The sequence below is a fragment of the Podarcis cretensis genome, assembly GCF_951804945.1.
Source record: "Podarcis cretensis genome assembly, chromosome: 6".
In the NCBI taxonomy this organism is placed as follows: Eukaryota; Metazoa; Chordata; class Lepidosauria; order Squamata; family Lacertidae; genus Podarcis; species Podarcis cretensis.
Genome location: NC_137175.1, coordinates 52,294,657 through 52,309,675, shown reverse-complemented (window position 1 = coordinate 52,309,675; position 15,019 = coordinate 52,294,657). Strand labels below are relative to the sequence as shown.

The 15,019-nt window shown below is 44.7% G+C and overlaps 1 protein-coding gene across 2 annotated transcripts in view; it reads right to left on the bottom strand.

The window, feature by feature from the left end:
* Positions 1 to 278: 278 nt before the first annotated feature.
* The window catches only part of DMAP1 (DNA methyltransferase 1 associated protein 1), a 34,894-nt gene continuing 20,153 nt past the window's right edge, over positions 279 to 15,019 (bottom strand). For both annotated transcript variants that reach the window (XM_079980421.1, XM_079980422.1), the window contains exons 9-11: positions 8,884 to 8,956; positions 7,594 to 7,877; positions 279 to 3,310 (exon numbers count right to left, since the gene is read on the bottom strand). In XM_079980421.1, the coding sequence (XP_079836547.1) occupies positions 3,251 to 3,310; positions 7,594 to 7,877; positions 8,884 to 8,956 (417 nt within the window). In that variant the 3' untranslated portion in view covers positions 279 to 3,250. The remainder of the gene's footprint in view (positions 3,311 to 7,593; positions 7,878 to 8,883; positions 8,957 to 15,019) is intronic.

Genomic DNA, 15,019 nt, shown 5'->3' with positions numbered 1-15,019 from the left:
TGCGTAGCACACAAAGTTCATAGGCTGCTTGGGCCACAGGAGAACACTTTGGCTCATGCAGCCTCCCCAATCTGCAGGTAGAAGTGGTGCTCACAGAGGGCAATACTCGGGTCTAGATACTGGCCCCTGTTGAAGTTTATATAGTTTCCCATCCTTTTCTCTCCGTTAGCTACGACAATATACCATGTAAAACAGAGCAAAGCCTGGAGCTACATGTTAAAAAAATCATGACTCATTTTATAGAAGTCAAATAAACTTGAACACAGAAGGCCAATGAATAATTACCAAATGTTTGTTTAGTGCTACATGACCTAAGATGGCTTATGCACCAGTGTGAACAATCTTTTATGATTTAGACAACAATGACAAATGGGAGATTGAAAACAAAGCAAGCTGCTTGGAGAACATACTAATTGACTCCGTAGCTTCAGACAAAGCCCCAAATAAATCACTATCCCCTTTCAGTGTTGGTCTCTGCTCTTTCCCCTCCCATTGTAGCAGTGAAAAGTTTGGGGGTCTGTTCCAGTTAGGGCCACCTCTCTCTTTATGGCACCACTGCAGAAGTAATTGCCTTATCAACCCTTTGTCTGTCTGCCATGCCTTTCCATCCACATGACCATTCATGCAGTAGGGGTTGAAATGAGAACATACTAGATACAGCCAGCAGACTCAGCAAAGCCTGTGTCCACCACCACCCACTGAAGCCTTGTAGGCCAGTCCATCACACTTTGAGAGGTTTGTCCTCCAAGCACTAGAGAATATAACTGAGCCTTTCCCACCTCAGGTTAGGGACTTGAGATCAAAGGTCATAGGGATTTTAATGGCTCCCTCTGTGTAATCACCTGATCAGTTTTATTGATTCAGTGTCGATGGAGTCGTCTAATTAGTTTTCTATGAAAACGAAGAACTTGGCCTTTGACCTTTCTTTCTGCCAGCAAGAATGTAAATCAAAGGGCGTTGTCATGCACTATTGATTCCCAGTTGCACTTGAAATGGGAAGGGGAAGGTAGAGCATGAGTTAGGTCTGACAGCAGCAGGCCAAAAGTATCATAGCTCTTCTTCCAACATGTTTCTGATGGAAGATGAATATCTGAAAGGGCTGGGCGGGGGTGGGGGGAGAAGAGCACAATTCAGTCATTAAAAGAGTCAGTAAGCTGGAGAAACTCCAGACCAGAATGGAGGGCTACCTCATAGGCTAGCACTCAATATTTTTACACTGGAGAAACCAAAGTTACTTACAGTTAGCTCTTCTTGAGGGTATCGCTGGCTTCACTGCCTGCCACACACTGGAGAACATGCGACTGAAGTCTTAGACGTAGCCAGTCAATTTCTTCCTGCTGAGGGCAAGGGTTATACCTAGGGCTTTGTGTTCTGCACTAAAAACCCCATCAAAATTAAAATTAAAACTGGAATTCCATGGCCTGTATGCATTATGCAAATGTGCACATATTTGCTCATTTTGCATAATTTATTTTGCTACTCTAGGGAAGGGTAAAGAGCTATGCAAAACACCACGGTCTGATCACTAGAAGTCCTACTCAGCCCTCCTATGGCTTCAGAGATCTCACCAGAGATACTCACACACTTTCAAGGTGACCTTTGTAAAAGCTTATGGGCTAGAAACTTCCTTCTTGGTGCTGAATTCTATATTTAATAGCAAAACATAGCCTTTCCTGCAATTGTATACACAGGCTTAATTATACTGACTTGGAATATTCAACCCTACACTACCAAACCAAACCTTCACAGCTGAAGCTGAGTCTAGCAATGAGAAATGGATACTTCTTGGTTCTTGGAAAACCAGCATGCTTACAGCTGGTTGCTCCATTGGTCACTAATCAACACAATTATCACACACCAAGTCGCCTCTGGAGGGTATAAGAGATATTGGTCTGCGTGCATCAGGCTACAACAGGAAAAGGCAACCGTGAACACACTGAACAAAATGGAACTTCCTTCCAAGTAAACACACACAGGATTGTCCTGTTAAAAGAGTCTGTAGAACTACTTTTTTATGTTAGCACAAAGAACTCACCGCGACACTCGGTATGGGTATGTATGTCCACAATATAACACAGAATAATTCTGCCTACTCTTAACAGATATGGGAGGGTACCTCACCTACCAGAGAGATGAGAAAACTAGGGATGCAGCATTAAATTGGCTCGCTAAATTGATATTGAAAATTTGTTTAACTAAAAAGGTGCCACTGCTTAAATCAAACGGAAGATCTAAATTATTTTTACTATAAGGACTTAGAAAAATACATGGAGAGCAGGCAACATCTTGGCAGAGGCATGACCCCCTCTCATCAGAGCAGGAAATACCTCCTGCAACGAATGAATGCATCACCTAAGATACAGTATGGGGTTCTTTTCCTCAACTCTATTGTTTAATTCATATGCAGGGCACATGAGTCAAGCAACTGTTCTATAATTAGATGAAACACTGAGGGAAATAGGAACTTTGTGGGCATCCAGAAGAACATTCTGTAAGAATAAGACAGAAACAAGCAAGCATGTCTTCCAGTGGGAATGGGATGGTGGTGTGAGAATTAGTGCCCAACTAGGACCATAAAAAGACCATGCTTCAATGGTGGCACTGCAAAAGGTGGAAGACTTTCAGTGTTCAAAGCAGCCTGAGGTATGTCTCTTTTATTGCAAAGATAAGTTTTCAATAAAATAATTTATCCATGTAGCTCTGCATTGCAGTCTCTGCTACCACAACCTTAGTCTTCCTTGCAGTTGTGAGATAGTTAATCATGTGTAGCATTATACTAGGGAGTCTTAGGCGTGTGTTTGTCCCCTCCTGCCTCACATGCGTCATAAAAACTATTCTAATCCATAAGATCTAGCTGATGATCCAGCACCTGCCTACTCCAGCTCAAGATCTATCTAGACAAAAGCAACTCCTACCACCATACAGGTGCTTCTGCCCACCCACAAGTGCTGGATTAGATTCAGATTACGGAACAAGAGGTAATGGATTCTGTATTTACAAGGAAGTTTACAAAAATCAGACATAGGAAATACAACACAATCACCACAGCAACAACCAGTATGAGGCTGTTAATGCAAGGAAGTCCAACCCATTTACCTGGGGCAGCAACACCCTTTTCTGGAACAAGAGAGGGCAATGTCACCGCAGGAATCCCATAGCATAATGTACACATACTGGCAAATGCAGCCATCTTGCCCCTGCAGTCAGTGTCCTGATCCTCCAACATCCAGGATCTGGAACTCCAGGCTATTCATGGCTTTTTCACTTTTTTGACAGACGATGAACTGGAAGCAGATTCCCTGCGCTTTCTCTGTTCCAAGAAGCAGAAATGAAAGACAGGTGTTAACAAGAGGTCAGACCATCCAGTTCAGTGCTAGATGCAACACAAACCCTTTTCTAGAACCCAAGGTATCGGGTGTGTCCAGACAAGGAATTCAGGAAGAAAACCACCACACAACACCTGAGAAGACTCTGGACCAGGCCTGGTACTTAAAAGCTCTGGAGGAACTTTGGGGCACAACATTAAGCTTGTTTTTTCACCATAAAATGGTCTTATAAATGACTCTAGTGACAAAACTAAGGAAGGGATGGAAAGAGGATGAAAGTTCCAATACAAACCCCCTGGTATGGTGCAGACCTTTCCGGAGCCAGTATTTCTAGGTTTGACACATAAAGGGAAGGAGTAGAGGTAACCACAAGCCTGCCTGAATCTTGTGAATTAGCATTTAACGGGATTAGCAGATTCCACTGGCTGATGCATGACCCCTAAATCAGTCACAGGCCCCTCCCAAGGGCACACAGTGAAAACTTAGCAAAGAGTTGGGATGTCTGCAAATTGTACTAAATGTGCCTGAAGTTTCCTCAACAGATCAACTGGGAGAGAGAGTGCAATGCAGAGAAAAGAGAAATGATCCACCGAAATTATCAAGCAACATTGGCAGTTTAAAGCCAATGCAGGAAGTGAAAGGCATTTAAACAAACAAACAAACACACCCACCACCATTTCCTTTTCCAGGTCCACGGTGAATGGAGGAAAGAAATTAAAATAAGCCCTCTTGGGAACCACAGGCTGCCATCCACCACCTTTCCTTGTTTTAAATGTTTCAGGCATAAATGATTGAGAGCCTGTATTAATAATGAAGCCCCCACACTTCTTGGGGATGCAACTATCTCCATGGCAGAAAATGCATGCCTAACTGCCTTCAGTGGCTTTGATTAGCGGGGAAAGCGCACCACTTTGTTAACTGGCACCCTGTGAAAAACAATACCCAGAATTTTGGGAAATTAGGAGCAAAGGTACATTTAAAGCAGCCAGCCCAACCTGGAAACAAAGGAGTGGGGGCCCGAGAGCTTCCCAGGGAGACTGCCGAATTAATGGGGATGAGCGCATGTGTTTGATAATCTTTATATGGCAAAAGAGCCATCTTTCAAATATGTCACAAATTCATATTAATCACCTTCCCTAGCTTGGCTCTGCCCGTCGCCGTGGGCAAAAACGGAAAGTGTCTGGTTAGGAAAAATGTTCTACATTGTAATTTACAAGAGCCTGGGAACCTGGCTCCCTGTTAATGGAAAGGAATGATTTTAAAATGAGAAAATATATATTATAAAACACACACGTATCATGATACAGATACACATTTATATAGACGCGCAAGCGAGCTTTCTAACTCCATCTGGAAGGAAGGATGTTTGATGTTAACAATGTAACTTCTCACTTTCAAGCAGGCTCAGAAAACAAGGAGCCGGCAGGAGTTCAGATAAAGGCAGCTTAAAAGTCAAATGATTCTGACTCTGAACCTGAGACTTCTTAGAGGCAAGGTCCTTTCCTTTCCCCATTAATGGGCTGACTTGTGAGCCCAGGAACAAAGTGCGCTGATGTGAGGAATTCTGAGGAGAGTCAACTCATTATGGATGGGCGAGTGGAGTCTGAGTCGCACAAATCAAAGGCTCTAATCTGGAGTAACTGGCTGCACTTCTGCTTGGAACTAATTTGTTCCCAAGTTATACTCACCTTTCACCCTGCAAAGGCCCAGAGTAGCGTCCCTCCTGGGTCAGCAGAGCAATGCTCTGGGGTGGGGGTGGGGAGAAGGCTCCCTTCACTGTGGGCTGCCAGCAGTGGGCATCATGACATGCCCACAGCAGACTAACCAAGGCTGGGGTGCACTGGGCTGGCAGTCCAATGGCCAAAAGCTGAGCCTATGAAGGTGGATATTCTCTTCTATTTTTTTCCAGCCTGCGGTGAGAGGGAAATGTAGCACTAAAAGCCTAGTGGTGTCACGTGCAGATGCTTGAATACTAGACCATCTCTCCTACAGAATTACAAAAAAGAGTCCACTTTCCATTGTAACAGAGCTAGCACCCCAAGTGAAATATTGAAGAAGCTTTGGGGAAGGAACAATTGCTCCTCTAAGGTTCCTGTGTAGTCTTTCAGGTCCACACCAATGACCAGCAATTTGGTTGCCATTCACAGGTGGTTCAAATGCCTGTATATATTATTTGGGATGAGAGAGCATGTGGTGGGTGGGCTTGTTGCTAATGCAGGATACAGTGGGGAGGATTCCAAATTCATTAGTGGGAAGGAGGTGCTGTCAGGAGAGGGAGCAGAAAACTGAAAGCTAGAACTTTTGGAAAATACCAAAGAAGACACTTTTTAATATGCAGAGAATATGGTGAAACATGAAGCCAAGATGTGTTTCTCCACATACATAGTAGCTCCATGCCAGGCAACTTAACAAGAGCTGTTGGAGACAGGCATGATATTTTATGTGTTCTCTAGTCTACAGAATCACCCTGGCTGCCATGGTGAAGTCTAATAGACTTCATTCTGCGTGTCAGTGCCGGGCTTGTTCTGTGCTCTTGTCTTTTCTGCATATCATGGATTGGGGAAAGGCCACACCACTGGAGCTGCAAGCATTTAGAGAGTATTTTATTTGTTACACTTTCCCACACAGGAGCTCAGAATGACAATTTAGCCTAGCAACAATTCTATGTGGTAGACCAGCCTGAGAAATGCTGCCTTGCACAGGTCACTCAGCTTCATAGCCAAATAGTGATTTGAACCCAGGCTTCCCATGTTCAACCCCAATAATCTAGCCACAACAACAACAATGGCTCCCACGTGAGAATTGCAGAAAATTATCGCTCACTGACCACCTGTTTAAGCCAATGTCCACTTGTTCACTCAGGTGGTGTCATATACATAGAGACAGGCAGTAGGAAAAATACTCCGGATGCTTTAGTCATGGAGCAGAATGGGTCTATGCCCAAATAACTCCCACAGCAGCAGGATCAGCTCCCTGAAAGGCAGGGGGAGAGACACACACTCCATCGAAAGTGGGGCAGCTTCTCTGATTGGCAGCAGTGTCATTCCACACACACCCCAATGACACCACTCCCCCACATACTTATGCCCCTCCCCTCCATCTTGGCAGCAACAGTGAACCTCCCTGAGATGCCCCCCTCCTGCTGGGTGGAATTTCTTTCCCCTCCAAAGACAGCATAAAGTGGTCACAGTGTGAATGCGCTTGACCTTTTGTCTTGGACTAATCTAATTGTGTCGTCTTTGTGTAACCAGCCGGTAAAGGTCAGAGCTGTATTTAACAGGGGGGCCCTTTAGGTACCAAATTTGCCTTGCAGTGAATTAACTTGATTATATTTCTTTCAAATATGTCAGAGCCCAGGTCACATTAACCCTCCTGGTGCTGCCTTCATTCTTTTTGTTCCTATTCCAAGCATGGAGTTGGAAAAGAACAGCACTAGGGAAACATAAGTGCAATGTTTTGCAAACAGACACAAGTCAGTGAAAACTCTCTAGAGGAAGAAAAGGATTCTGAACTGGCCTGCTGCTGAGGCTTGCTGACCCTGCCCCCCAAAGCAGGTGAGAATTTATGACACAGAGATGTGGGGCTCAATAGTATGGTGAAGCCCATTCAGTAGGAGAAGCCTCTAAGAATGAGTGGTTACTCAAAACTCCATGTCACCTTTAGAGCTTACAGAGAAAGTTACTTGAATATCAAAAAAAGAAGTAATTTTTTTTTTTAAAAAAACATCCTGACACACTGCTGTGCCAACATACTGGGACAGCCATTATGCAAGGAAGCAAGAAGGGTTTGGTGGCCAGCTGACTAATGACCTGATCATATCCATGTTAAGCACAAGTCATTGCATTAATCCCATTTACTCCACTGGAAAAAACTTTCTTGGGCATAGAACCATGGAGCGGAAAGAGAGAGGCTCTCCCTTACTGAGAGGAGATGGAGCAAGCTTGTTTTCTCCTGCTCTGAAGGGTAGCACTTGAACCACTGGCTTCAAGTTACAAGAAAGGAGATTCTGACTAAGCATCAGGAAGAACTTTCTGACAGTAAGAGCTGTTTGACCGTGGAACAGACCCTCACAAGATGTGGTGGACTCTCTGAGGTTCTAAAGCAGAGATTGGATGGTTATGCATGCTTTAGTTCAGTCCTTCATTGCAGAGAGTTGGACTAGATGACCCTTGGGTCTCTACAATTCTATGATTCTTGGTTTGCAGTGTTATTTTTTCAAGCAGGCCTAAAGGGGTGCAAGGGCATGCCAACATCAATATCTACTCACCGAATTGGGTGTGAGGGGAGCCCCCACCACATCAATGATCTGCTCCTTTGCGTCACCCTTGCTCTCTTCAGTGCACAAGCCTGACTGTCCATCAGCATGTGAGCCACCATCTGTGCTGGGCCCTGTGCTACCCGCTTTGGCCAATGCCTCATAGCGGTGCCGCAACATCTGCAGCTCATATTCACAGTTTGCAAATGCTTGCTTGAGCTCATACAGCAGCACCAGATCACTGCGCAACTCGTTGAACATCTGGACAATCTCCTCTGTTGGCATCGGACTCAGGTCTGGAGGAGGCGAAAGGAAGAAAGTTAAGCAAGGGAACTCTGTCCCTTGCCAGCTGCAGACTGCTCCAATGCTCCTCTGTAGGTCTTGGTTCAGTCCAAACTGGCTAAAGCAGAAAGCATTAAAAAGTCAAGTCCTTTATTAACTCAGATGTAGCACAACTGGGAAGTTTTGCCTGCATCAGACTCACTGCCAGCCAAGCCTTCACTGCTGTGTCAAGCCAGGGATGTGAGGACAGTCTAGATCAGTATTTTGCAATCTTGGGTCTCCAGCTGTTTTTGGACTACAGTTCCCATCGTCCCGGACCACTGGTCTTGCTAGCTAGGGATGATGGGTGTTGTAGTCCCAAAACAGCTGGAGACCCAAGGTTGGGATGGTCTAGAAGAAGCTCCTCTTCAAAGGAGGAGCAACCCCGTTAGTACACAACCTGAGCAAGCCACTGAAGCCAAGCATTACTGTTCTCGCTGAATCCAGGGAGTCCACTGCCTCCCCTACGCCGGAAAGGCGGGGGGGGGGGTTGTATTTTGCCCCTTAGCCAAAAAGTGCAGGCCAGGCATATCCCCACACAGGTCGCGTGGGACCCATCCAGAAGAGGAGCAACAAGGAAGCACAAAAGCCAGGCAGAGTCTCACAGACAATGGCCACTAACCCCTTTCACAGTACCTCTCCCTGCACGAAGAGATTTGCCTCCTTAATACTGGGCTGTCACTCTCGATGGCTTAAAGAACCCAAACAAGAGAGAAAGAGACAAAAGACTCTGTTCAAATACTTTTTGACTGGGAGGAATTTTTTGAGGGGGGATATTCTTGTGCATCATCTTCTGGCTTTTACCCCTCTGCTGCTGCTTCTTTTTTTTAACAAAACACATAAGATCTTATTTTCAAACCCATTCACATAGTGTTATTCAAGGAACTGGCTGTATTACTTGGGGGGAAAAATAGCCCCTCTCGACTACAAAGGCTTTGCTCCATGGGTCTCTCTCTCTCTCTACCTGCCCTCTTTACTCACCTACTCCGAGTTCCATCAGCATCTGCTCCAAGGCTTTAATCTTCTTCTGTCCCACGGAGCTCGGCAGTTTCATCTGGAATACAAAGGTAACAGCCACACAGCTCTGAGCTAGCCCTCACTCACAGCCGCCTAGTTCAAACGGCAAGGGAGCTTTGCTTTTTATAGTGCACGGGGAAAAAAGCGAGCCAAAGAAAGAAAGAGAGAAAAGGGAAATCAAGTGCTGGGAGAGGGAGGCAGAAAGAAGGCCTGAAAGTTTGCAGACGAGGGCCAAGGGCAGGGACTGAAAAGCCTGGTCGCAAGGGCTTTTCAGTTCCTCCCGGTGCCAAGATGCGGAGATGCACAGCTTTACAGCTTCCATGTGCAACTGAATTAACAACAAAAGTTCTGCTCCGCTTCGAACCCTCTCCCGCAGTGCCCTGCCCATCAAAGAGCTCAATTACACAGCAGCTAATGTGCGATGCTGCCCTACTTTACTTGCTCTTGCCAGCCTGATTAGACTCGTGCACTAACAGACTTCCTTCTCCCTTTACCTGCCGAGCCCAGAGCCGTGGGATTCATTTACAGAGCCAGTTTTCTAACAAAAGACGCAAAGAGGCACAAAGAGCACACACACTAACTCAATTGGCAGAAGTGTGAACACACATTCACAGTGGAGCTGAGGGGGGTATGGGGAGCAGGGAAGTATTAGGCAGGGGCAGGGAACCCAAGCTGGGCATGAGATCACGCTTAGCTCAAAAAAAAAAACCCAAACCACCCTCACTACAACCCTACAGGCAGGAGCAACTCAGAACAAGCAGCTAAGGAAAAGTACAAAGAACTCAAGCACAATTTCAAGTGGGAAAAGGGGACTTGAGCATGCAGGGAAAACTAGCCAAGCTAATGGCCTTCAAACATACCTTTGGGCTTCCAAAAACCCAAGTATAACAAGGACTACCTGGAAGGGCATCAAGTTTGGATACCTGCCTCTTTCCATTCCTGCCTTTTGCCCTTTTCTTACACAAGCAGAAAGTTGATCCTTGCACCACTGCTCAGTTTCCAGTATCAGGTCAGTGCTCCTTGATTTTTCAATAGGAAATATAGATATTAGCCTCTCTCAAAGGGCCACTTCCAAGTCATGAAGATACTGGGAGCCGGAAACTGGAAAAACTTCCCAGTTGCTTCCAGCCTCTGACCAGTTAAATAATTTAGAGCAGATTCGCATTACCAACTCGCAGGAGGATTATATCATGTAAAGCGTCTCTCTGCATTGACAAATACTGCTGGGACACACCACCAAGGCTGCCAACCTCATGGACAATCACAGCATGGTTATAACCATCTTGTGAAAAACAATCAGCCTAAAATCAGGAAAGACGCAGCACAGATACTCACATAAATCAGCCTCACCTACAAGTGAAGGGATCAACTGCAGTGGTGAGAGGGAAACAGATTTCTACTGGCTGCCAAGGTAAGCCAATCAGAGGCCTGGTTTCAGGTAGGCACTATCAGAATTCTCATGAGGCAACAATAATTTTTGCCTTCTCTTAGTCATTACTACCCTCCATAGTGCCCATCCCTTTGCAGTAGGTTCTCAGAACTTCAGGCCAGAAATGGGGATTGTGAAGAATTCCCAAATCCGCAAAGGGCAGGCAGAGGTTCCCTTAGAGCAGGGTTTCCTAAACTTGGGCCTCAAGCTGCTTTTGGACTACAATTCCCATCACCCCTGACCACTGGTCCTGCTAGCTAGGGATGATGGGAGTTGTAGTCCAACAACAGCTGGAGACCCAAGTTTGAGAAACCCTGCCTTAGAGTATGTGGAAGTAGCCAGAATGAGATGTCTAATGGGATTCTGAAGATGCCAACAAGGGTCAACAATAAAACATGGAAGATTAGATTCTTAACACATGGTACCCTGCTTAAGAGAACAGCATCTCCTCACAAGGCAACACTATTTCATCACATCCTGTTTTGAGGCTCTTCATGTATCCTTAGAAAATCTACCATCTCACTATATAGGTTTTCTAGCCAGTAGAACAACACTTGTATGGCTGAGATCTGGGGGGAAGCCATGTGATGCTTTCCATTCAGAATAAGCACCTTTCCTATCTGAAAGAGCTTTGTTAGGTTTCTAGCTCACTCCTCCCTGCTAATCGCAGCTCCAGATATGCTGTCTTCTATATACTAGCAGAAGGAAATAAGGAGGATCTCCTTCATGTGTCAATCAGAGCTCCATCAATGACAAGCGAGGAAGGGCTGACAGCTGGACCCAGAGTCTTTAAACAGCCAGGATTATTGCCTTGCTATGTTTTGGCCTGATATATTGGCAGCTTCAAGAATAGAAAGGGACAGAAGCAGTCTGGATGGATTTAGATCTACCAATAGACCGCAGAAGAAATACGAGGCCAACTCAGGAGAAGCGGGACTGTTTTGAGTTTACTCGGCTTTAGAGAACATCAATTAAGCTTTCCTTTAATTTTGGGGGAGGATTTGGCCTGTGAACATGAAAGCTCCATTGGCTTCTTCAAGCAAGAGTATATTTTAATTTTACCGTCATTAAGAAAACGTTATGATTTATGCGGCTGCTGTCGAACTAATATCTTTAAAATTTAGCTGGCTAAGCCAATTCATCTTTAAGACTGATGAAGGTTGATTGCTCTCTATGCAAAATGTATTAAAAGTAAATGAGGAGTCTATTACTCACAGGGCGCTGATAATCTGTTAGGTAGGCTCCGTTAGCCTGGCTGTCTCAACGGCAACAGGAAGGCCCAATGCTCCACTCACCTCGGCAGCCAAAAGCACAGGCAGCTAAGAAGAGCAGGCATTCTCAAATCTTGCAAGATTTTTTGTGCAATCAAGTTTGACAGAACTCTAAGGCTACAAAATGCAGGACTCTGATAAACGGTGCTGGTTTTGGCTACCACGAGGACCTATTCCCCTGGCTATGTGTCGTGTTTCCCTCAAGCAGGACCTGTGACTAAAACTGTTGATGTTCTATGCTCTTTTCTGCTTCCTTCAGAGACCTATCTAGGTTCAGAAGTGAGATTCAGCACTATTTGCCCGCAAAGAGATCTGGGTAACCCAACGCCTGTAATAGAAGTGCCTTTCTGACACGACAGTGCCTGTGACAGAGCTCACTAAAGTTCCTCTAATCTAGGAGTCCCAAGTTATTGCCCTAATAATGTGCAGGAAGGACGTTTCCCTGCATTAAGAGTCCACATTCCACATCAGCCCTTCAGCAGAGATCCCACTACACTCGATAAGAAGAGATACAGCTTCATTCCCAACTCTGTCAATTAACCCTTTCTGCTTCAAAAGGATGCTTGTATCAATTTATGAGCAAAACTGGGGATGTCAATAGTCACATGTTGGTACATGTACTGAAGGCTGATGTAAAACCGAGTATGAAGTTGATATTAGCAGCAGTTTTGTTCCTACGCACACTTCTCCATTTCCTTCCCAGACAAGTCTTGCATGGATCTTTAATGGGGGCAGATTAATGCAATAATCCAGCTGTTTAGCATTGCTGTTTGACTGGATAGTGCTGGAAACAAAACACTTGGATGAGGCACAGGGCTGAATCAGTTTGACAAAGATGCTTCCGAAAAATGCTGGTGGCCATAGATGGAATCTGCAGGCTACATATCTGAAACGACCATTCTGTATCTTGCAACACATCTCAGCTCAAAATGGCAACACTGCATGCTGGGATTTATGGCAGATTGAAAGCCTTCGGGAGCCACATTAGATAAAAGGTGGCCAATCACAACCTGCTATTTTCCACTAGGCAATAAAGTGCTTCCCTTAGCACCCCACTGCAACACCGGAGAAAGTTCGTTGTTAAGCAAGTGCAATGGAAGGATTCTTGAAAAGCATGTAGTGTCAGGCCCTCCCTCTTTGTAATCTATTAGAATTATTTATTATTACTAAAGTCCCCAAATAATCATATCTCAAAAAATGGATTGCTCACATTGAAGAAGTGATTAGCTGGAATTTTTGAGGTTAATATATCTTGGATTCTCCCGTCTTCTGACAACCTCTCCCTGCAGCCCTCTTTGCAACGCCAGCTTGTGCTTATAATTATGCCAGCATCACTTTTGATTTAGGGACTCTGAGCCTTTGTCCTCGCTATAAACAACCAGTAAATGCATGAACTGTGCAGAAAGAGAAAAATAAATAAAAGGGCAACACACCAATATATGAATCAAGGCCACGTGACTGGAAGAAGAGAGCAAGTTTGCAGAGGGGCAAGTAGGTGGGACTTTCTCCCTGAACCACCAATGAGACTGGCAGGGAGCAGACTAGTAAACAACCTCCTGGTTGCCAGAGTAAGACAATGAACCAATACAGGCAAGAATATTCACGCCTGGCACACTTCCAAGCCCTCTTTTATTTTTAAAAAGCAGTAAAACAAAAAATATGTTCTTACACCAACAAAGACAACTAAAAAGGAGAAGAGAGCTAAATCAGTCAGTTGTTTAAAACCTAAAAAGTTTGAGTAAACAGGTACACCTCACTTGCTGTTCACATGGTCACACTGTAGGTGCCTAACATAGCTGTGGGTGGGGAACCTCAGGCCTGGGGCCAAATGAAACCCTATAGACTTCTCTGGCTGAACCTCAGTACTCTCCCCAGGCAACACCCATCACAGGCCCTGCTTCATACCCTTTGCCTGGCTGGAATGTGTCCTTGAACTCTGAGAATGCCTCTTGCTTGTCTTGACAGAGAATAGCAGGGTGGGTGTGTCAGTGTGTGTAGAAACTAGTTTATGGTATAAAGACAACATTTACATTTGTTGCTTGGCCCACATTTGCCTCTAGCCTCATTTGCCACTGGCATGTGGCCCTCAAGAAGCTTTCACAGATGGGAATGCAACCCTTTGTCTTTAAGAAGGTTTGCCACATCTGCTGTTAATAAGTGAAAACTCCACAAATAGGGTGCCACCACAAAGAAGGCTCTGACTTGTCCTGCACAGCTAGTACATTTCTTCATGGGTTTTGCTACTGAAGAACTTGTGCTTACATTCTATGCCACAATGATCAAGGATCCTACCAGACACTGTAAGAATATGTGTAAGCATGTGTGTAAGGGCTATTATGAGCGTATTATTTAAACCATTACCATTTTCCTTAAGCCTGCTCAGAACACTGATTGAGATACATTTAGGTCGCATAAAATTCTGCAAGGAGAGTGCCACCACATCTGGGCTCAACTGAAGTCCATGGTCCAATTGCAAAGCATTCAAACAAAAGTGCCAGACTCTTGCAGCAACAAGTATCAGAAAAATCTGTCTTCTTTTTTCTACAGCTTCCAATCAGGCACTAGAAACATCCCTGGAACTAGTTTTTTTATTTCCTGTTAATTGCTCAAGCCCTGAATTGCTTTCTTTTTCACTCACAGAAATGTCCAAACTGGCTTTAAATTCCACGCTATGGTCACCCTAGAGAAGTGAGCTCATCCTCTGTTGTATTTAAATCTGATCAAAGGGCAGATTTTTGTCTGCCACTCTTCAAGGTTTATTGTAAAACAATAATCTACTAAATGCATACCATCAGCCATTTTTATCCTGTCCTAGATTTCCTGTAACCATATCTAAAGATTCACATGCAGAGCATGATCCACTTTGGGTTCTGAGCCAGCAGCTCTGGAATCAATGGGCATTACACACAAATACTGTACTGCTATGCAACTTCAACTCATTTCAGTGAGGGTTGCCCAGAAAGGCATTCCTGGTGGGTTTCCACCTCCATCCTCAACTCCCAAGATGGAGAGAACTTTTCTTCACCATGTCTTTTAGGAATAAGACACAGACCAAAGGATTTCAATTAAAAGCATTTAGATTTAAGTCATCTATTAGGAAAGGTTTTCCTAACTGTCAGATCACTACAGCGATGGAACAGGCTGCCCAAGGAGGTTGTGAAATCACCTTCTCAAGCTCCGACGGAGTAATTTCCTTTGAAGGATAAAGTGAGCAGCGATGCAGACATTACCCAGATAAGAGGGAACCATCAAATTGTCCAGGAGCATTAGGATATTTTCCATATGGGTTTCCCTTCCTTTATGTGACCCAACATCCTCTTGGCATTTTTCAGTCACAGCTGCAGGTTGAGTGGAGTTCTTCCTTTAGTATTTGATTGTTCACAGCTATGCAAAGTATTTA